Consider the following 24,612-nt stretch of genomic DNA (forward strand, 5'->3'; position numbering starts at 1 on the left):
GCGTGAAGAGGAAGAGTTGTGGTCACCATCACCACCAGAAACAGCCTTATCAGCATCGCTTGCTGGACCTGTGGCAACGCTGGAAGAGGATTGTGAGGAAGAGGAGTTAGAGGAGGAATGTGGCTTTGAGGAGGAGGAGGAAGACCAACCACAACAGGCATTCCAGGGTGCTCGTTGTCACCTATCTGGTACCCGTGGTGTTGTATGTGGCTGGGGGGAAGAAGATACCTTCAGTGACATCACTGAGGATGAGGAACGGGACATGAGTAGCTCGGCATCCAACCTTGTGCAAATGGGGTCTTTCATGCTGTCGTGCCTGTTGAGGGACCCTCGTATAGAAAAGCTGAAGGAGAACGACCTGTACTGGGTGTCCACGCTACTAGACCCCCGGTATAAGCATAAAGTGACTGAAATGTTATCGAATTACCGCAAGTTGGAAAGGATGCAGCAGTTCCAAAATAAATTAAAAAGTATGCTTTACACAGTGTATAAGGGTGATGTCACAGCACAACGGGAATCTAACAGGGGAAGAGGTGAAAGTAATCTTCCTCCTCCCACGACCACGCCGGCAAGGACAGGACGCTTTACAGACGTGTTGTTGATGGAGGACATGTGGAGCTTTTTCAGTCCTATGCATCGCCACAGCCCTTCGGGGTCCACCCTCAGAGAACGACTCGACCGACAGGTAGCAGACTACCTCGCCTTAACTGCAGATCTCGACACTCTGAGGAGCGATGGACCCCTTGACTACTGGGTGTGCAGGCTTGACCTATGGCCTGAGCTATCCCAATGTGCGATAGAACTTCTGGCCTGCCCCGCTTCAAGTGTCCTGTCAGAAAGGACCTTCAGTGCAGTGGAGGTATTGTCACTGAGAAGAGAAGTCACCTAGGTCAAAAAAGTCTAGATTACCTCACCTTTATTAAGATGAATGAGGGATGGATCCCGAAGGGACTGACATTGGGCGATACATTAGAGTAAAAAACGCCTGATCAGATGAGCTGCCTTGGGCTAAAAATGGTCCACACGCTTCTGTATTTTATCTTCGAATGCCGGATGACTTGCGTGACTTATCCGTCACCAACTAGGGTTCAAGCCGCAATGTTTTAGGGCACTTTCTGCCTGGGAAACAAACATCAATTTTTCTGGCCACTGCTACAGCAGCGGCTGCAACAATACCTAATTTTTCAGGCATGTGTACATGCCAAATTTTTCTGGCCTCTGGTGCTGCACTGTGGCTTCAAAAACCAAACAAAAAAAAAGGCACGTAACAGGGATTAAACTGATAGGAATAGTACTACTTAACACACCACTCCTATCTGGTGGCACATTAGATTGCTTGCGCAGTGCCCCAAATTTGAATTAGGAGGACCGACCATGCATCTTTTTCCATCTCCCGGTTCCTAAAATCCATGCCATATACACGTCCCCTGGCGCCGCAACTGCCTCTGGGAACCTCACCATGGGTCCCAGACCGCACGTCTTGTAATTCTCTGTCTGGGAAATTATCTATCTATCAAATCTATCGATTTATCTATCAAATCTATCTATCGTATCTATCAAATGTATATTGCATCTATTGATCTATCTATCTAATCTATGTATCTATCTGTCAAATCTATCTATCTCATGGCCGAACTGTTTTGTGACAGCCACTTGTGTTTCAGCCAAATGTCCGTCGGCCAAATGTCCATCGGCTAAAAGTCCGGCCACGATTGCACGCGCAGTGCCCAAAATTTGAAGTAGGAGGACCGACCAAGCATCTTTTTCCATCTCCCGGTTCCTCAAATCCATGCCATATACACGTCCCCTGGCTCCGCAAGTGCCTCTGGGAACCTTACCATGGGTCCTAGACCACACGTCTTGTAATTCTCTGTCTGGGAAATTATATATCTATCAAATCTATCTATTTATCTATTAAATCTATCTATCTATCATATCTATCAAATGTATATTGCATCTATTGAGCTATCTATCTAATCTATGTATCTATCTATCAAATCTATCTATCTCGTGGCCGGACTGTATTGTGACAGCCACTTGTGTTTCAGCCAAATGTCCATCGGCCAAATGTCCGTCGGCTAAAAGTCCGGCCACGATTGCACGCGCAGTGACCCAAATTTGAAGTAGGAGGACCGACCAAGCATCTTTTTCCATCTCCCGGTTCCTAAAATCCATGCCATATACACATCCCCTGGCGCCGCAACTGCCTCTGGGAACCTTACCATGGGTCACAGACCGCACGTCTTGTAATTCTCTGTCTGGGAAATTATATATCTATCAAATCTATCTATTTATCTATCAAATCTATCTATCTATCTATCGTATCTATCAAATGTATATTGCATCTATTGATCTATCCATCTAATCTATGTATCTATCTATCAAATCTATCTTGTGGCCGGACTGTTTTGTGACAGCCACTTGTGTTTCGGCCAAATGTCCATCGGCCAAATGTCCGTCTGCCAAATGTCCATCGGCTAAAAGTCCGGCCACGATTGCACGCGCAGTGCCCCAAATTTGAAGTAGGAGGACCGACCAAGCATCTTTTTCCATCTCCCGGTTCCTAAAATCCATGCCATATACACGTCCCCTGGCGCCGCAACTGCCTCTGGGAACCTTACCATGGGTCCCAGACCGCACGTCTTGTAATTCTCTGTTTGGGAAATTATATATCTATCAAATCTATCTATCTATCGTATCTATCAAATGTATATTGCATCTATTGATCTATCTATCTAATCTATGTATCTATCTATCAAATCTATCTATCTCATGGCCGGACTGTTTTGTGACAGCCACTTGTGTTTCGGCCAAATGTCCATCGGCCAAATGTCCGTCTGCCAAATGTCCGTCGGCTAAAATTCCGGCCACGATTGCACGTGCAGTGCCCCAAATTTGAAGTAGGAGGACCGACCAAACATCTTTTTCCATCTCCCGGTTCCTAAAATCCATGCCATATACACGTCCCCTGATAGGGGGCGTAACAGGTATTAAACTGATCAGAATAGTACTACTTACACACCACTCATATCTGGTGGCACAGTAGATTGCACGCGCAGTGCCCCAAATTTGAAGTAGGAGGACCGACCAAGCATCTTTTTCCATCTCCCGGATCCTCAAATCCATGCCATATACACGTCTCCCGGCGCCGCAACTGTCTCTGGGAACCTTACCATGGGTCCCAGACCGCACATCTTGTAATTCTCTGTCTGGGAAATTATCTATCTATCAAATCTATATATTTATCTATCAAATCTATCTATCTATCGTATCTATCAAATGTATATTGCATCTATTGATCTATCTATCTAATCTATGTATCTATCTATCTATCAAATCTAACTATCTTGTGGCCTGACTGTTTTGTGACAGCCACTTGTGTTTTGGCCAAATGTCCGTCGGCCAAATGACCGTTGGCTAAAACTGCCTCTGGGAACCTTACCATGGGAAATTATCTATCTATCTATCAAATATATATATTTATCTATCAAATCTATCTATCTATCTATCTATCTATCTATCTATCTATGGTATTTATCAAATGTATATTGCATATATTGATCTATCTATCTAATCTATGTATCTATCTATCAAATCTATCTATCTCGTGGTTGTGCAAATGAACTGTTTGCGGTGCGTTAAACGGGGAGTTTGGTCTGTCACTGTGAAGTGGGCGTAACCCTTACACTACCTGATCGATACAACATCATACCTGATGTTTTAAAGCACGTTATGCCAAACAGTTTAGGAATGTTAGGTGATTTATGCCCTTTATGGATTAAAACCAGACTCTGCATCAACTATGTAATTTTCCATGGGAGTTATGCCATGGATCCCCCTCCGGCATGCCACAGTCCAGGTGTTAGTACCCTTGAAACAACTTTTCCATCACTATTGTGGCCAGAAAGAGTCCCTGTGGGTTTTAAATTTTGCCTGCCTATTGAAGTCAATGGCGGTTCGCACGTTCGCGAACAGTTGCGGACGTTCGCGTTTGCAAACGGAAAATTTTAAGTTCGCGACATCACTACTCACAATGTGTTAATATGAAAAATCTGTTTACAAGGACTTTAAATTCTACTATTTTCTGCTGCAGAAATGAGTAGAATTTAAAGTCCCTGTAAAAGGAACAGATTTTTTTGATAACGCATTGTGAGCTATATTATATGTATATATCTGCAATGATTTGCACACAAGTTTACCAATGTTTTTCTTAAAGGTGGCTGAAACAGAAATTAAAAGTAATGTATGCACCCAGCAACACTACCCCCGAGTAGGCCTTTTTATTATACTTTTGACTGAAAGGGAGGACAGCCAATCACGTGAGACACAGTCAGTACCATAGGTTTTACAGAACTGCACAGCCAATCACATGAGACACAGTCAGTACCATAGGTTTTACAGAGCTGCACAGTCAATCATGTGAGACACAGTCAGTACCATAGGTTTTACAGAGCTGTACAGCCAATCACATGAGATACAGTCAGTACCATAGGTTTTACAGAGCTGTACAGCCAATCACGTGATACACAGTCAGCACCATAGGTTTTACAGAGCTGCACAGCCAATCACGTGAGACACAGTCAGTACCATAGATTTTACAGAGTTGCACAGCCAATCACGTGAGACACAGTCAGTACCATAGGTTTTACAGAGCTGCACAGCCAATCACGTTAGACACAGTCAGTACCATAGATTTTACAGAGCTGCACAGCCAATCACGTGAGACACAGTCAGTACCATAGGTTTTACAAAGCTGCACAGACAATCACGTGAGACACAGTCAGTACTATAGGTGTTACAGAGCTGTAAAGACAATTACGTGAGACACAGTCAGTACCATAGGTTTTACAGAGCTGTACAGCCAATCACGTGAGACACAGTCAGTACCATAGGTTTTACAGAGCTGTACAGCCAATCACATGAGACACAGTCAGTACCATAGGTTTTACAGAGCTGTACAGCCAATCACATGAGACACAGTCAGTATAATAGGTTCTACAGAGCTGTACAGCCAATCACGTGAGACACGGTCAGTACCATAGGTTTTACAGAGCTGCACAGCCAACACGTGAGACACTGTCAGTACCATAGAATTTACAGAGCTGCACAGCCAATCATGTGAGACACAGTCAGTACCATAGATTTTACAGAGCTGCACAGCCAATCACGTGAGACACAGTCAGTACCATAGGTTTTACAGAGCTGCACAGCCAATCACGTGAGACACAGTCAGTACCATAGGTTTTACAGAGCTGCACAGCCAATCACGTGAGACACAGTCAGTACCATAGGTTTTATAGAGCTGCACAGCCAATCACGTGAGATACAGTCAGTACCATAGGTTTTACAGAGCTGCACAGCCAATCACGTGAGACACAGTCAGTACCATAGGTTTTATAGAGCTGGACAGCCAATCACGTGAGACACAGTCAGTACCATAGGTTTTACAGAGCTGCACAGCCAATCATGTGAGACACAGTCAGTACCATAGGTTTTACAGAGCTGCACAGCCAATCACGTGAGACACAGTCAGTACCATAGGTTTTACAGAGCTGCACAGCCAATCACGTGAGACACAGTCAGTACCATAGGTTTTACAGAGCTGCACAGCCAATCATGTGAGACACAGTCAGTACGATATGTTTTACAGAGCTGCTACCCTGCATATATTTTATGAACCAAGGCTTAGGAAGGGCATTGTGAGTGCTCTCTGTGTTACCTATGGAGCAGGATGTACTGAATTTTCCACCGTCACTTTTAAGTGGCATTTTTAACACTCTGGAGATTAGCTTTTTAGTAAGTTTTTCTACAATGCTGTTAATATATTCTCTTTCACTCGTTGACTGAAAACAATTTAAAGCTATTTTTTTACAGTATGTGTGTGTATTTATGAGTGTGTCTATGCATGAGTTTGTGTGTGTATGCATTAATGGGTGTGTGTGTATGTATGTATGAGTATGTGTGTGAGTGTATGAGTGTGTGTGTGAGTGTGTATGTATGAGTATGTGTGTATGCATTAGTGTGCGTATGTATGAGTATGTGTCAGTATGTATGCATTAGTATGTGTATGCGTGATTGTGTGTAGGTATGAGTATGTGTGAGTGTGTGTATGCATTAGTATAAGTTTGTGTGTGTATGTATGTATGAGTATGTGTGTGAGTGTATGAGTGTGTGTGTGAGTGTGTATGTATGAGTATGTGTGTATGCATTAGTGTGCGTATGTATGAGTATGTGTCAGTATGTATGCATTAGTATGTGTATGCGTGATTGTGTGTAGGTATGAGTATGTGTGAGTGTGTGTATGCATTAGTATGAGTTTGTGTGTGTTAGTGTGTGTGTATGCATTAATGTGTGTGAGTGTGTTTGTATGCGTTTGTGTGTGTGTACATTAATGTGTGTGAGTGTGTCTATGCATGAGTTTGTGTGTATATGCATTAGTGTGTGTGTATGTATGAGTATGTGTGTATGCATTAGTGTGTGTATGTATGAGTATGTGTCAGTATGTATGCATAAGATCCCCTTGTGAGATCTTCAACTATAGTTGTGTCAAAGGGGGAGCAATTGTGTTTGTCATCTATCTCAGAGAGCTTATTTAGAAGAGTGCTGTACTCCTGCCTCCTAGACTTTGTTAAGAATGCTTTGTGCTTAAAAAACTCCCCCCCTTATCACCGCTTTGTGGGCATTCCAGACCATGTTTGAGCTAATAGTGTCGCTTTGATTGAGTGTAAAGTATTCAGAGAGCGCCTTAGAGATTTTATCAATTATGGAAGGGTTTTTGAGCAGTGTTTCATCAAGTCTCCAGAAATATTGCGTTAAAGGAGATGAAGTCCACAAAATTTCTAAGTTCAGCATTAAGTGGTCAGACCAGGGCGTGGGTGAAATGAATGTAGAGTCTACTAAGTGTAAACTAAGCTGGTTTAGGACAAAATGATCAATTCTGGATGATGTTTTTTGTGGGTAAGAGTAAAATGTGTATTCCTTACTGGTTGGGTGCTGTTGCCTCCATACATCTATGAGTGATTGTGATTTTATCTTTGAATTCATACTTTGAAGGGTTGATAGGGGAACGCTACTGCGCTCGTGTGAGCAATCAAGCTTAGGGGATAGGGCTACATTGAAATCTCCAGCCAGGAGGACAACCCCCTTCGCTAATGGGCCAAGGGTCTCTAGAGATCTCTTGATAAATTTCGCCTGGCCCCTATTGGGAGCATAAATGTTAACAAACGTGACCTGCTGGTTGTATAATGTGCCAACAAGAATCAGCAGCCTGCCTTCGCCATCAGAGTGCCGAGATATAAGCTGGAAGGGAAGTCTCCTATGCAGTAATATACCCACCCCATTCGTCTTTGCTGTGTTATGACTAAAATATCCTAGAGGATAGTATCTAGAAGAACACGTGGGAACTTGTTTCTGGTCGAAATGGGTCTCCTGTAGGAACACAATATCCCCCTCATGCTTATGGAACCAGTTAAGGGCTATGAAGCACTTAGTGTGTGAATTTATTCCCTTTACATTTTTGGACAGTATTTTTAATTTAGGGTGGGTCGTAATGTATTTCTTTAGACATTAAGCTATACAGATGTTTATTTGGTTCTGAGGAATCATGTGGTGTTAGATATCCCCCCCACATCTGGTGCACATCATTTTTAACTCACAGTTTGTGGAAGTCTCATGCAGAACACTTTCAGGAAATGGGTTTAGGAGATAAAGGAAGGGAAGGGCCAAGGAAAGGAAGAAGCCGGGTACCTGTTGATGGAGAGAAAAAAAGAAATATAAACCATAGATTAAAAAGAAAAAACAGACAAAGCACAACAATATACTGTATGTAATTTGCATTCTGTTGACAATGGTGTCTTGTGATATATTGCTGTGGTACATTAAATTACAATTTAAAGGGATTGCTAATAGCTTTGTTTGTAAGAGCTATTTATAGGACAGAAGGTGGAAACGTTTTTTTCTCTATTAAGGGTAACTAAAAGATACATAAGAGTGAGATTCAATATGGTGTCTGCTTATGTCACCAACCATAACATTTTCGTTTTATATATATATATATATATATATATATATATATATATATATATATATATATATATATATATATATATATATATATATATATATATATATATATATATATATTATATCTCCAGTGTGTATCTGCACTCCCAATACAAATAGTTCAGCGACCAGGGTGCCCAATCAATATATCAACAAGTATCAACAATCCGGGACTGCACTCACTGGATTAAGATAAATTATAAATTATTTAATAGGTGGTATTAAATAATTTATAATTTATCTAAATCCAGTGAGTGCAGTCCCTGATTGTTGATACTTATATATATATATATATATATATATATATATATATATATATATATATATATTTTAACATATTTATTTTTTCCTCTTTTAAAACCAGAGTGTAACTAGATACATAAGCAAGCTTCCCATTACAATAATAAATAGCTAACAGCCAAAAGGTGTACATAAGAAAGATTATAAATGAAGCCTCAATTGGAGGTATTAACTTAGGCTAATTCAGGAGGCCAGGGCCCCGGCTCTCTGCCATCTTGATAACTTATTTTCAAATGGTAACTAGTAGTCCTGTAACCTAAAACTGGGACATAGTCCTTTTTTGGATTTTCAGGCTTATGCCCGCTAGAGTCCAAGTCTCTTCTTGCTCCTCATCACAAGACTCTGTACAAGTCGTGGCTTCATCAATGGGCAGGTTGGAATTGATTTCCATGTCAGCTACTAGCTTCAAGCTTCAGGTGGCTGGTTGAGAAAAAATGGATTCCTTTGAGGGATCTGATGCCAGCCAGTTCCTCTTTCTATTGACTCTGGTCCAGCGTTGCCTGTGAGGTTTGGGTGGTGCAACATCTGGGTGTGTTCCCCTCTCCTGATCTTCCTGAAGCTTAGGTAGCGATGGTGGAGGTATATTTAAATCTTTACAGAATGCCTCTAAGTCTTCAGGTGCTCTGTATATGAAGGTTTGTGATCCTCTGATAACTCTCAGGCAGAAAGAGAACCCCCATCTGTACGGGATCTTCAAACATTGTTAGATAACTTGCCTCTCTTCTTTTTGAAAGTGTGAGTGGACTGAGGTCTGCATATATTTGCAATTGCTGCCCATCAAATTCATAAATTTGGGACTTCCTAGCGGCTGCTAGTATCTTTTCTTTATCTTTGTAAAGCTGGAACTTTAAGATTACATCCCTGGGTGGATCAGTTTCTCTGGGCAACGGCCAAAGTGCTCTATGTGCTCTGTCCAGCGGTAAGTTGTCAGTCAGGCCTGCCCCTAGGAGTGAGGAGAATAGCTTTTGCAAATACTTTTGTGGTTGAATGCTCTCAGGGATCCCCCTGATCCGAAGGTTCTACCTCCTACCTCTGTTGTCTAGGTCCTCAATATGTGATTGAAGACTGTCAATAGTGGAGTACTGTTGTATTAGTTGCCTGGACATCATGTCAAATTCTGCGTTCATATGCTCGGACCCTTCTTCCAGGTATTCTACTCTGCTGCCCAGCTCATTTATATCCTTTTGCACTTCTTTGAGCCATTCTTTTATTAGCTGGCCAACTTTAGTCATGAGTGCTGCAAAGTCTTCTTTAGTGGGCAAAGAATTAAGATCCGCTTTGGTCAAGGGTCTGGTTTGCTCACTACATGAGGATGATTGTGCAGAATCATCAGTCACTATCATTGTCTTGGGTGCCTGCCTGCCTGTCTGCACAGATGGTGTGGTGTCGACAGGTTTAAAAAATTATTTCATGGGGCGTGTTTGGGCAGCATCCATGATAAGACGCAATATCAGAAGCTCTGGATGAGACCTGGATAATCCGCCGATTATACCCAGATATATGCTACATCTCTGGAAAATTAGAACACCTCTATGTATATTATAAGCTGCTGATTCGAATGATACCAGATTTGTGGATTCTATGAACCTGAAGTTCTGATCTGGACCGTCAAGGCCTAGGGCGGCGGCCTAAACATTAGGCCTCGGCACCCCCCCCCCCCCTGGTTATCCAGGTAAAGCAGTCACAGTTGGACTGCCAGATGATAATTCTACATTTACAATTTACATCAGCCAGACCTATATCGCGCCATACTTGTATCTGGTTACAAAGAAAAGGGACGATCAGGCGATCCTCTTATTATTCTCATGCTCGCAACAGAACTAATAGAGCCCAGGGACAATTTGTTCCTAGAGGAAGTGATTTGTTTATTCGATGACCACCACGAGTGCTTACTACAAGCCTGGTCCGCTGAATGGGACATCCTACACACGCTAGCAAATCAAGTTGGACATCGGCATCTTAAACCCAGAGAACCACCTGGGAAATTGAAGGAAGAGGCCATAAACCAAGTGAGTACTCCGGATCTCACAGAACCCTCACCCCAAGTGCAGGCTCCTCCCGAGATAGTGCTGCATCGCCAGGCCAGTACACCGGTTACTACCTCCTTTGCTGTGGACGTCCACCTTGTGGCCAGAGGGGGGAGCGTTCCCGCTGAGCTCCTCCGTGAAGCGGCCGATTGCGGGGGAGCTGGTGAGTACAACCTCGCCTGACAAGCTTGCCATTTTTCCTGGACTAGGGTTGATTCCCCACAGGCAGAACTTTGGAAACAAGCTGGATATGTTTCTCAAGTCATCAGAGGATTACCGATCAGAGGTGACTTTAAATGGAAGAGATCCACTCCAGACAGGGTCCGCTCAGAGGGTTACAAAAAGTCTGGGTGAAATCCTCATCAGCTACCGGACTCTACAAAAACAGGGGATTGGCTGAAAGACTTTTATATTAACTGCACTCTGCTCTTAGAAGAAAAAAAAAATGTTTCCAGAGAGGGCAAAGAGTTTACTTAGGTCTAACTTCAATATTATTTTGTACCCTTACATTGTTTTACTTTTTTTTTGCTCTTACTGCTGCTTCCTCTCTTCCCCCCTCCCCCACTATATAATATAACAATGTGACAAAATGTTTGGGGTATGGGAAGTTAACCGTATCATGCTTGTTGGGTTAGTAGAACCAAGTAGGCTGTTTCATGGGTACTGCTTAAATGTTTTGAGATTTCCCCTTCATCCTTTAGATCAGTGGCTCACTGGATTCACACTGAGATGTTATTGTACGTTTGACTCAATTTTCACCCTTGACATTAAGCGCCCTATAGTTTGGAGACGGACTTATTTCACGACTGCTACTCTCTCCTATTCAGCCACCATGCACATCTTAGATTGATCAGTTCTATGTCACTGTTATGCTTGTTGGTAGCAAGACTAAAATATTTCAAGTACAAAACTGTTTTTTAGTGCTCTTTCAATATTGCATGCAAAAGATATGTCACGGTTATTTTGATCTGTTTTCACTAGGCTCTTTATGTCGTAATGGTATTGAGTTGTTTTCATCTGAGTTACTGCGCCGCTTTCAGAAGTGTACATCTCCCTCTCCCCTTGCTATGTTTTTATACAAAATGACATGCTAAGATCCATCTACCCGCCATATACAGTTGCCCTTTATTTATATATGCTGCTATCCAGTCTGCTCCGCTTATATCCTGAGTGGGTGAAACTTAATGGAACGTCAATTGCTTTCCAACATGTTATTAACATGCGGATCCCCTTATTCCATATGAGGCGTGTATGGGTACACACATAAGTATGTATGTATGGGAGTGTGTGTGAATGTGGGTGTACATGCATATACACATGGCCTCCTTCCCCTGTACTGCCCTAGCAAACAGATTCCACTATAACTAGGATCCCCCTGACACACTAATTATGCTTATCATACTATAAGACCTGGTGTTGGCTATATTGCACTGTTAGCACTACGGGGGACGAGACGCTATTATCCTATAAATAATCCACCCTATAAATTATATATAGACCTGCTAATACTACCACATACCAGACATAGCCCTGTACTTTTGCTGGTATGGGTTGATGGCCACCAATCTATCCTAATCTAGCCAGATTTATTAATGAAGACTCCATGTCTGATGCTTAAATCTGAGGTATGCTCTTAGGGAACTTACTATGGCTCATATCTGTCCTTTAAAGTTTTCTTCTGATTCACAGGGCCGCCATCAGGGGGTGACAGGGGTGACTCCTGTCAGGGGCCCAATGGGCCAGGGGGGCCCCATGAGACAAGAACTAAAAAAAAAAATTTTGGCAGCCACCGGTGGGTACTACAGCAGAGTGCTAACTGAGCATGGGAAATGTAATTACAAGGAGTAAAGTATTAGCATTTGAGAGGATTTCACTAAACCACTGTCTGTCTCACACTGTGCACTAAACCACTATGCACAGTGTGAGACAGACTTGGCACTTTGTTTGTATAGTGTATTCCTGATTCAGATAGCAGATCACTTTCATTTGCAGAGGAGGTAGGACTTATTTAGCAAATGATTTTTTATTTCTTTGTGCAATTTCGGATTGTAACATCAGTGTGGTAGTAGTTGTATGGTGGGGCCAGGGGTCCATAAAAACAATTTTTTTTAGCAGCAGTGTATTTGATTACTTGACAATGCTGTAGAAATTCTATATTTAAAGCCATGCAGAAATGTTTCCTCCTCAATACACAAATGGTAGGTGTCCTTTTGGCAGATATGCATTTACAAGGAGGCATTTTATCTAAGATATTGACATCTGCATAAAATGTTATACACTCAGACTAAGATTGCTCAGTGTTTGAAATGAGACAGGTTAACTTAAAACTGTTGAGTTTACACTACAGCTGACTTAGTTTTGAAATACATACCAACAAGCCTAAATCCTGCATTTAACCAGATCTAATGGTATGAGTACCACAGCTTATGGTTTCACCAAGACCATATAGAGTACAGCATTTTCAAAATCCATAAGTACAGCTGACAGATGGGAACATTTGTACACTAAATTTGAAGTGGTGCTCTTGGTTGGGGAAAAAACAAACAAACATATGTCAACCTTTTAAAAGTACTTTTCTTCATCTAGCCATCTACCCAGATCATTAATGTACAATTTTGAATTCACAGAATTATTTTTGTTTACACATTTACAAATATGATTCTTTAAAAAGTGATTTCTGTGATTCTTTTATCATGCAAGTCACACACTGTTGATTTAGGGGATGCAACGTGCATAAATGTTTCCTCATGTGAGTCTTTCTGTGGGTGTCTGTGTCTGTGTTTATGTCTTTGTGCTTTGGTTTGTGTCTCTATGATTGTGTATGTATTTTTTTTCTGTGGGTCTCTCTGTGAGGGTGTGTGTATATGCCTGTGTGCATTTTCTGTGGATGTCTGTGAGGGTGGGTGTGTATGTCTTTGTGCATTTTCTGTGGATGTCTGTGTGAGTGTGTGTGTGTGTTCAGTATATGAGTGTGTCTGTGTGTTTGTATGTTACTACCTTTACAACATTTCCAAGTTTAAATAGACACTTAAGAATAAAGTGCATATACGTTTTAGTCACTTGGTCAAAAATTGCACGTCAAGGGGGGGGGGCCCTGATCAACGGTTAAGTCGGGGGCCCCAAAATTTCTAGTGGCGGGCCTGCTGATTCAAGTTTACATACCTCTCCTATAGTTGTCTTTACAAGTTGCTAGCGGGATCTGGAAATGTAAAAATTATTAATATGAAGCTCTCCACAGTACTTTGGAAGGGTTCAATTCATAGGAGAGTTATTTTTACGCGCTATGCTAATGATAGTACCGATTCTCCCCAATCACAACTATACATATTTAACATTGTTCTAGGTTCTGTAACATTTGTTCACCCAAGAGTGGTCTCCTTAGAGCAAAGGTAACCTCCTGTGATTTTGTTTTATACAGGTAGCCCTCAGTTTACGCCGGGGTTAGGTTCCAGAAGGAATGGTTGTAAATCGAAACTGTTGTAAATTGAAACCCAGTTTATAATGTAAGTCAATGGGAAGTGAGGGAGATAGGTTCAAGGCCCCTCTCAAAATTGTCATAAGTAACATCTAATACATTATTTTTAAAGCTTTGAAATCAAGACTTTAAATGCTAAACAGCATTATAAACCTAATAAAATAATCACACAACATAGAATATATAATTAAACTAAGTTAAATTAACAAAAACATTTGCTAAACAGCATTATAAACCTAATAAAATAATCACACAACTCAGACTTCACTTGCATTTTTCTGCAAACAGTTCTTTCTATGCATTCCAATCTGGACTGATTTATAGACAGGACGATCTTGTTCATTTGAAATCTGCTCGATAGCTCAGGTCTGGTTAAATTGATTAATTTCAGCTTGCTTGGCTTTGCTGCAACACAATCGGACAGCTCCACCTACTGGCTATTTTAATAAATGCACTGCTTCTCAATGCTTTTCAATAGCAGTCACATGACTGGAAAAAAAGGTTGTTATTCTGAAATGGTGTAAATTGAACCGTTGTAAAACGAGGGCCACCTGTACTCCTGAGGCCCAAGAGTGGCCTCTTGTATTTTTTAGGAGGTTTGTACATCACTTGGCATACAGCTTGTATATTATTTTCTTTACATTTATTTTCTGATGTATTCACTGTCAACTCGACATTGTCTTATTTCATGCAAACACTGTGTTGCTTTCATTTGTCACTGTTTGATATTTATGTATGCTTTATTCTGAACCTTCAATAAAAATCATTTAAAAAAAAAAATCTTTCATAGCCATTTTGGGGTTCTGAATTCCTTAATCTATTTTAGTGCCTTTACAGGTTTCCTGGCAGACATTCTGTGTTGAAACCGGATTAAGTGATGCTGATACCACGCAGGGGCTCTAAACTTTAGGTGATGTTATGGATGCTGTCTAACTTAGGGTGCGAACCCCAATCCACAGTTATTGGGCAGTTAGCTATTTCATCCACTACAATGGTTTATTAAAAGGTACAAGCATATGTTGTATATAGGGGGCCACATGCAATATTTACATTCCTCCAGATTAACTTCAGTCCCTTTTTTTTATTATTATTTCGAGTTAAAGGGCCATTATACACTCATTTTTTCTTTGCATAAATGTTTTGTAGATGATCTATTTATATAGCCCATAAAGTTTTTTTTTTTTTAAAAAATGTATAGTTTTGCTTATTTTTAAATAACATTGCTCTGATTTTCAGACTCCTAACCAAGCCCCAAAGTTTTATTTGAATACCGTCAGCTACCTTCTCCAGCTTGCTCCTGTTTGTGTAAAGGGTCTTTTCATATGCAAAAGAAGGGGGAGGGGGAGTGTCTTATTTCCCACTTGCAGTGAGCTTTCCAACTGCCTTTTCAACAGAGCTAAACTGAGAGCTTCTAAGTACGTTTTTAAACAATTTTATACTGGATTTTTATATCAGTATCTGTGCATCTTATTCTTTACAGTAGTATATATTACATGCAGTTATATGAAAATGAGTTTATACTGTTCCTTTAAGCTTTCTCACATATGGAGACTGATGCAGTGCATGTCTCTAGGGCTACTTGCAGTGTTTTAAACTATCCATGCGTGCATCCTCACTATTTATTGGCCTTCACGATTTACAGGCTGGTGGGGTCTATCTGTGATATACTGCTTGACTGGAAATGTGGCATATGGGCTAAGCAGTCATATAACACTGGATGCCACTACTGTACCGGCTCTCCGGTAGTTCCTCAACACAGGCTAAACAGGGTCGGGCTCTGATCAGTGCCGCAGGCCTCAATGACGCACCTCCAGTTTTACTTGCTGTCCCATCTAATTCAACCTTCCAGCGGTCTATTTTTCTTGCAGGCAACGAGGCATTAACTTAGGGCTGCTCGCTGTGTCAGTTTCATGTGTTTCACAGCTCTAAACCCCTTTTGTGGTATCTTTTGGCTGTCTTCAAATCCTGTCAGCTACAGAGCTCACAGCAGCACGTCCACCATGATGGGCTGCTAGCTCCACCCCTCCGGGACATTCTCAAATATTAAGGTGAGCGCAACTAAGTCAGAAATCCTGAGGGTATCAATGTCACCAACCAGTATAGGCTTAAGAGAGAAAACGTATGCGTTCATTAACCGTAAAGATTCTATAAAATACCTAGGAATACGTCTAACTCCTGATTATAATCTCCTATATACCCATAACTATCCCTGGGGAAAAAACTCAAGCGCAACCCAGATTCAAGGAAGTAAAACAAAATTTATTAAAACACAGTGTGCTATATTGCACTTACAAGATTGCAGGTAAAAACAGGTACATCAGAGATATCCTGGCCATAAACAGCTTCACTGACAGCTCAGGATCCACTGCAAGTCCAGTCTTTCAAAAGTCAAAACTTTGCAGGTTTAAACAGCTGATTGCTTCCAGGACCAGTAATGTATGCAGATCCTTTTGAAATCTTTAACTCTACGCGTTTCAGCTGCCTTCTAAGCAGACTTTGTCAAGAGATTTCCAAACAGAACATAACTTTTTCTCCCAAACATGCGCTCTTTATGCCATTAGCTTTATGCCATTAGTAAGGTACACTCCCCCTCAGATGATTGGAGAACAACATGAGTGATGTAGCCAATTAGAAGGCTTGGAGGAACACACCCTCATGTTCATTAGTTAGATATGCACTCGCCCAGGGGTAATGTGTATGTTACTTAACTAAAGCATGCGACCAAATTTATAACGATATATCAAATATACAATGTAAGTAATTTCACAGCGTGGTGTATGTTGATATATGCTAATGTGTATGACAAGCTCAGAATGTACTTTTAACCTCTTACAATCATATCAACCATAATGGGGTAAAATAATTACCATTTACAGACCTTGTTATAGACTCCCTGTATGTTAACCCTTACAAAATAGCTGAATATTATTAATACTAAATACCCAACAAGTGTGATACAAGCTAGACCCATAAAACAAAAAACATTTTCCCAGATGTCATAATAAGCAGGCAGACTCTCTAAGGGTTATGGTCATTGAAACCATAACTCATATGAAAAATGATAGGCAGAAGCTGCTTAATGTTCGAAAATGTGAGACTAAATGGATCCACAGACTAGGCAGCCTATACGCTCATGGCTTAAATATTGACCTGGATCTCCAGGCCTTTATGGATTAGTGTTTTTGTACTCATATTTGTTCTCTATATATTTTCCTATACAGTGCTCCTTGTGCATACTTTGACTATGTACTTAATGTTTTTGTTTTTTTTTGTTTTGTTTTTTGTGAGATTATTTTTAGATCCAGTGACTCTAGTGATTACGGTTTATAATGTTTTAACATATTTTTTTACGTCTGCATAGGTGTCCCAGTCTAATATGTAAATATTATATAGTTCTTATGCATATATGAGACTTATGACAGTTTTTAGGAATTTTAATTGTTTGTGTTATAGTGTTTTACATATTTATTATTTTTGTATATAGGAATTATGAAGTGTTTACTCCATTTATTATGTATCAGTTTTTTATGTGTATAACTTATTCTGTGTAATAGGGATAAAGTATCCCAAATTAATTTATTTAGTTTTATGGGTTAAACATGCACTGGATTTGCTAGATATTTATTATCAACATTTATTTTGTTTTATGGGTCTAGCTTGTATCACACTTGTTGGGTATTTAGTATTAATAATATTCAGCTATTTTGTAAGGGTTAACATACAGGGAGTCTATAACAAGGTCTGTAAATGGTAATTATTTTACCCCATTATGGTTGATAGCTGTAAGAGGTTAAAAGTACATTCTGAGCTTGTCATACACATTAGCATATATCAACATACACCACGCTGTGAAATTACTTACATTGTATATTTGATATATCTTTATAAATTTGGTTGCATGCTTTAGTTAAGTAACATACACATTACCCCTGGCCGAGTGCATATCTAACTAATGAACATGAGGGTGTGTTCCTCCAAGCCTTCTAATTGGCTACATCACTCATGTTGTTCTCCAATCATCTGAGGGGGAGTGTACCTTACTAATGGCATAAAGCTAATGGCATAAAGAGCGCATGTTTGGGAGAAAAAGTTATGTTCTGTTTGGAAATCTCTTGACAAAGTCTGCTTAGAAGGCAGCTGAAACGCGTAGAGTTAAAGAGTTTTAAGCTAAAAGATTTCAAAAGGATCTGCAAACATTACTGGTCCTGGAAGCAATCAGCTGTTTAAACCTGCAAAGATTTGACTTTTGAAAGACTGGACTTGCAGTGGTCCCTGAGCTGTCAGTGAAGCTGTTCATGGCCAGGATATCTCTGATATGCCTGTTTTTACCTGAAATCTTGTAAGTGCACACTGTGTTTTAATAAATTTTGTTTTACGTCCTTGAATCTGGGTTGCGCTTGTGTTTTTCCCCAGAGTTTGTTCCATTTGATGAAACAGCAGCAACTTGTTTCCTAATTCAAGCAGCACCCAGGGATAAGTCCATTGGATAATATTGTTATTGGAAAATACTGCAATTGATCAGACATATCTACTAGCAAGTTCCTTTTGGATATCATTCTCTCAGAATTGGAGCTTTCCTTAAAGCATTATACCACATTGGTGACTATGACTCTGTTTGTCCTATTCTAATTCATGGACATTTTTTAATACATATATATTTTTTATACTCACATTTTGAAAGGCTAATAGTGGTATCTACTAATATCCATTTGTGCTTCTTCTTATATATTAAAGGATTACTTTCTGTTATAATTTTTAAGCCAAACAACTAACATATTAAAGTTAATAAACATTAATTAAAACCTACTGACCTATATTTTCTCCAAAATGAAGTTTCATAACGTTCTAAATATCTATATCTTTTATTTGCCGATGATGTCACGTTATCCTGCCCACTATTTCCAGCACTGAGTGTTCAAAATACTTAAACCAATAACTTTGTGTTTAAAGCGCCATTTTGAAACCTAGGTATTGTAAACGGATTGGCACAGAGCAAAGGATACCCACGGAGTGGGTTTGGAAAACAATTAAATTTGCAGACAAGATTTCTGATATACGGTAGAGATATGTTAATGAAATGCTATTGATAAAAAGCGTATTTGGGGTAGTTAGTTAGTAACAGGCATAGAAAATATTTACTTACAGTGGCCCTTTAAGCATTATATTTATCCTATACTGTTTGATTCCTGGTTGCCTTTTCAGTGCTGTGTTTTTTGTTTGTTTTTAACCCATAACTATCCGACTACTTTACAAAATATCCAGCGAGAATTACGCTCATGGCATGATAAAACTCTCTCATGGATATGTAGAATTAATGCGATAGATGACTATTCTACCCAAGATTATATACCTATACCAAACCTTGCCAATCCCCCTGCCTGGCTCCTTCCTAATTAACCTACAAAATTCACTAAATTCCTTCATATGGGAACAGGGATGTCCAAGAGTAGCAAAAACAACCATGTATCGGTCAAAAGAGCAAGGGGGACTTGGAGTCCCAAATATCAATTACTACAGATTGGCGACCCTGATGACCAGAATAATAGACTGGTGTCAGAATTCAGTCCATAAATAATGGGTAACCCTAGAACAAACTCTATCAGACTCTACCCAATTAGGCGGACAATGCCAGATAACTCCAAAACAAAGAACACTAGGCCCCCATGCAGCTTCAACCACAAAAGAAACTTACAATGCCTATTCTAAAATTTCCAAACATATCCACTATTCCTTCACCACTAACTCTGTTACTTTTTAATCGGAACCTACCAGTTACCATACCATCCTTACCACCAATAGTCAACACACTAACGAATGTTATACCGTGCTACCAAGTTATCAAGGACGGTAAATTTAAATCTAGGTAAAACCTGTAGAACATAGGAAGCTCATTCTTTAGCCATTGGTATAAATATGCACAATTAACACATTTTTTTAAATGACCAAACACAAAAAAGAAACCTAACTAGAACGCTCACAGAATTGGAATCTATATGCCGACCTGACTTTCATAGAAAAGGCACACTCTCATCATCATATAAACTCCTAATGTCATATCATTCAAAGAACCTTCCCTCTTATACTAAAAAAATGGGAGGAAGAGCTTCAGGAGCAAATACCTAGGGAAGACTGGGGTATTATTTTAAAAAATATGAGTAAAACTAATTCGACTATAAAAATCACAGAAATGAACATGAAACTTTTATGCCGGTGGTACAACTATCAAGATTGGCAACTATTTACAAAGGTTCCTCCCCTGATTGTTGGAGAAAGTGTGGGGAAAGAGGGGACTATATCAATATTTGGTGGACATGTCCAGAGATACGCACATACTCGGCGAGTATCATGACAGAAATAGAAAAAGTAATAGGGATCAAAATAACACTACATCCAGTAGTTGTTCTATTTAACAAATTTCCCAAAATCACATGTAAACTTCGACAATACTTACTATTTACTTCAATCAATAATGCCAAACGTTTAATACTGAGATACTGGAAACAATCCGCTACACCCAGTGTGATGGAGTGGAGAAACTCCACACTGTACCTAGATAAATACTACTTTACGCTTAATAAACGTTCTGATGATTATCATTCTATCTCCTTTTTTGTGGGAAGAATATACCTACCAGAATAGATCCTTGTCTAATGATTAATCTGACTATGTAGAAGAAAGCAATTTTTATTCTTGTGATTGTCATAAGAGTTAATGTCTAATATTCTTATGTACAGAATTATTCCTGTTGACTTATCATTCTACTGTAACCAAAGTTGTTGTTATATTCACTATAATGTTTTACAATATTTAATAAAGCATTTAAACCCCCCACAAAAAAATCCTTTGGGCCACTTATTTCAGTGTGGATATATACAGGGTGTGAGCCCCTTCATACAATCCCCATGATTTCAGAATGGTCCAACGGTTTCTAAGGCAAACAAACCAGTGCCATCCTTGCCACTTCACATATTTTACCTTTTCTGAATAAGAAACTGGTATTTTAAAAGGGCTACAATCTTTAGGTCACTCTTTTCTGTGTGGATATATACAGGGCGTGAACCAGAATAGACATATTTTCAGCCTAGCCCAATGCTTTTTGAGGCAAACAATCTTGTGCCAACCTTGCCACTTCATATATTTTATCTTTTCTGAATAAGTAACTGGTATTTTAAAAGGGTTAAAATCTTTTCGGACACTCATTTCTGTGTGGATATATACAGGGCATTAGCCCCTTTATACAATCCGTATGTTTTCAGACTGGCACTCAACGTTTTCTATGGTAAACAAACTGGTGCCAAACTTGCCACTTCATATATTTTACCTTTTCTGTAAGTAGAATTTTAAAAGGGTTAAAATCCTGTGGGCCACTCATTTCTGTGTGGATATATACAGGGAGTGAACCCCTTCATAGTACAGATATGTTCTCAACCTGGCCCAACGCTTTTTATGACAAACAAACTGGTGCCAACCTTATCAAATCACATATTTTACCTTTTCTAAATAAGTTACTAATATTTTTAAAAGGGTTTTTTTGTCATATAAATCTTTGGGACAGTCTTAAAACATGTGGATTGTATAAAGGGGCTCACGCCCTATATAACCACACAGAAATCAGTGGCCAAAAGAATTTTAACCATTTTAAAATAATATTTACTTACTAAGAAAAGGTAAAATATATAAAGTGTCAAGGTTGGCACCAGTTTATTTGCCATAAAAAGGATTGGGCCAGGCTGAGAACATGTCTCTCCTATGATGGGGCTCACATTCTGTACATATCCACACAGAAATGAGTGGTCCAAAGTATTTTTACCTTTTCAAAATACCAGTTGCTTCTTCAGAAAAGGTAAAATGTATGTGATGGCCACATTGGCACACGTTTGTTTGCTACAAAAAGTATTGGGCCTGGCTGAAAACATTTCTATCCTATGAATGGGCTCACTCCTTATATATTATATATCCACACAGTAATGAGTGGCACAACTGAATTTAACCCTTTTTAAATATCTAAAAAATGTCACCAGTTTGTTTGCTTCAAAAAGAGTTGGGCTAGGGTGAGAACATGTTTATTCTATGGAGAGGTTCACGCCCTGTATATAGCCACACAGAAATGATAGCCCCAAAGGATTTTAACCCTTTTAAAATACCAGTTACTTATTCAGAAATCTTAAATATATAAGATGGCAACACTGGCACCAGTTTGTTTGCTACAAAAAGCATTGGGTCAGGCTGGGAAGATGTTTATCCTATGAAGGGACTCACTCTCTGTATTTATCCACACAGAAATAAGTGACCCAAAGGATTTAACCTATTTGAAATACCAGTTATTTATTTAGAAAAGGTCAAATATATGGAGTGGCAAGGTTGGCATTCGTTTTTTTGCCATATAAACCGTTGGGTCAGTCTGAGAATATGTGGATTTTATGAAGGGGTTCACGCCCTGTATATAGCCACACAGAAATGATAGCCCCAAAGGATTTTAACCCTTTTAAAATACCAGTTACTTATTCAGAAATCTTAAATATATAAGATGGCAACACTGGCACCAGTTTGTTTGCTACAAAAAGCATTGGGTCAGGCTGGGAAGATGTTTATCCTATGAAGGGACTCACTCTCTGTATTTATCCACACAGAAATAAGTGACCCAAAGGATTTAACCTATTTGAAATACCAGTTATTTATTTAGAAAAGGTCAAATATATGGAGTGGCAAGGTTGGCATTCGTTTTTTTGCCATATAAACCGTTGGGTCAGTCTGAGAATATGTGGATTTTATGAAGGGGTTCACGCCCTGTATATAGCCACACAGAAATGATAGCCCCAAAGGATTTTAACCCTTTTAAAATACCAGTTACTTATTCAGAAATCTTAAATATATAAGATGGCAACACTGGCACCAGTTTGTTTGCTACAAAAAGCATTGGGTCAGGCTGGGAAGATGTTTATCCTATGAAGGGACTCACTCTCTGTATTTATCCACACAGAAATAAGTGACCCAAAGGATTTAACCTATTTGAAATACCAGTTATTTATTTAGAAAAGGTCAAATATATGGAGTGGCAAGGTTGGCATTCGTTTTTTTGCCATATAAACCGTTGGGTCAGTCTGAGAATATGTGGATTTTATGAAGGGGTTCACGCCCTGTATATAGCCACACAGAAATGATAGCCCCAAAGGATTTTAACCCTTTTAAAATACCAGTTACTTATTCAGAAATCTTAAATATATAAGATGGCAACACTGGCACCAGTTTGTTTGCTACAAAAAGCATTGGGTCAGGCTGGGAAGATGTTTATCCTATGAAGGGACTCACTCTCTGTATTTATCCACACAGAAATAAGTGACCCAAAGGATTTAACCTATTTGAAATACCAGTTATTTATTTAGAAAAGGTCAAATATATGGAGTGGCAAGGTTGGCATTCGTTTTTTTGCCATATAAACCGTTGGGTCAGTCTGAGAATATGTGGATTTTATGAAGGGGTTCACGCCCTGTATATAGCCACACAGAAATGATAGCCCCAAAGGATTTTAACCCTTTTAAAATACCAGTTACTTATTCAGAAATCTTAAATATATAAGATGGCAACACTGGCACCAGTTTGTTTGCTACAAAAAGCATTGGGTCAGGCTGGGAAGATGTTTATCCTATGAAGGGACTCACTCTCTGTATTTATCCACACAGAAATAAGTGACCCAAAGGATTTAACCTATTTGAAATACCAGTTATTTATTTAGAAAAGGTCAAATATATGAAGTGGCAAGGTTGGCATTCGTTTTTTTGCCATATAAACCGTTGGGCCAGTCTGAGAATATGTGGATTTTATGAAGGGGTTCACGCCCTGTATATAGCCACACAGAAATGATAGCCCCAAAGGATTTTAACTCTTTCAAAATACCAGTTACATATTAAAAAGAGTTAAACTATAGGAAGTAGTAAGGTTGGCACCAGTTTGTTTGCCATAGAAACTATTGAGCCAGGCTGAGAACATCTGTGATATCCCAGAAGGGGATACAAAGGCGCGCTGTCAGAGAAAATATATTTTGAGACAAAAAATATGGCTCTTAATTATATCGTAAGACGGATCTACCGTACTCAGCTTTTAAAGTTTTGGCTGTAACAGCTAGTGTCCATAGAATGTAGTCCCAGCCGATAATTCTTGGTGAAGGCAGCTCCTCTTGGTCCCAGAGAGTGGGGGTAACACTGTTAGAGAATGAAGATAGAAAGAGGGCGCCACATAGCGTGATAACGTTTCATATATGCGATTAAATGCTGTAAGGTAATGAGCTTACCAAAATCTGTGGCACTGTACTGTGACCAGTGCAATTTCGCTTTTTGTAAGGTAAGGAGCTTTTGGTAAGCTCATTACCTTACAGCATTTAATCGCATATATGAAACGTTATCACGCTATGTGGCGCCCTCTTTCTATCTTCATTCTCTAACAGGCTGAGAACATGTCTATCCTATGAAGGGGCTCACGCCCTATATATATCCACACAAAAATTATGGGCCCAAAGATTTTAACCAGTTACTTATTCAGTATATTTAAAATATATTTAGTGGCAAGGTTGGCACCAGTTTTTCTGCCATAGAAACCATTGGGCCAGTCTGAAGGAGGAGAGAGAGCAAAAGAGAGGGGGGAGAGAGAGAGAGCAAAAGAGAGGGGGGAGAGAGAGTGCAAAAGAGAGGAGAAGTAAGGTTGGCACCAATTTGTTTGCCACAAAAAGAACGTTGGGCCAGGCTGATAACGTCT

General features: G+C 39.6%; 1 protein-coding gene across 1 annotated transcript in view; it reads left to right on the forward strand.

Moving 5' to 3' along the window:
- Positions 1–24,612, forward strand: part of LOC128661294 (uncharacterized) — a 170,807-nt gene that overhangs the window by 125,574 nt on the left and 20,621 nt on the right. Inside the window, exon 7 of the mRNA XM_053715565.1 lies at positions 10,180–10,370. Coding sequence (XP_053571540.1) covers positions 10,180–10,370 — 191 coding nt within the window. The remainder of the gene's footprint in view (positions 1–10,179; positions 10,371–24,612) is intronic.

Source organism: Bombina bombina, chromosome 5 (assembly GCF_027579735.1).
Source record: "Bombina bombina isolate aBomBom1 chromosome 5, aBomBom1.pri, whole genome shotgun sequence".
NCBI classification, from domain to species: Eukaryota; Metazoa; Chordata; class Amphibia; order Anura; family Bombinatoridae; genus Bombina; species Bombina bombina.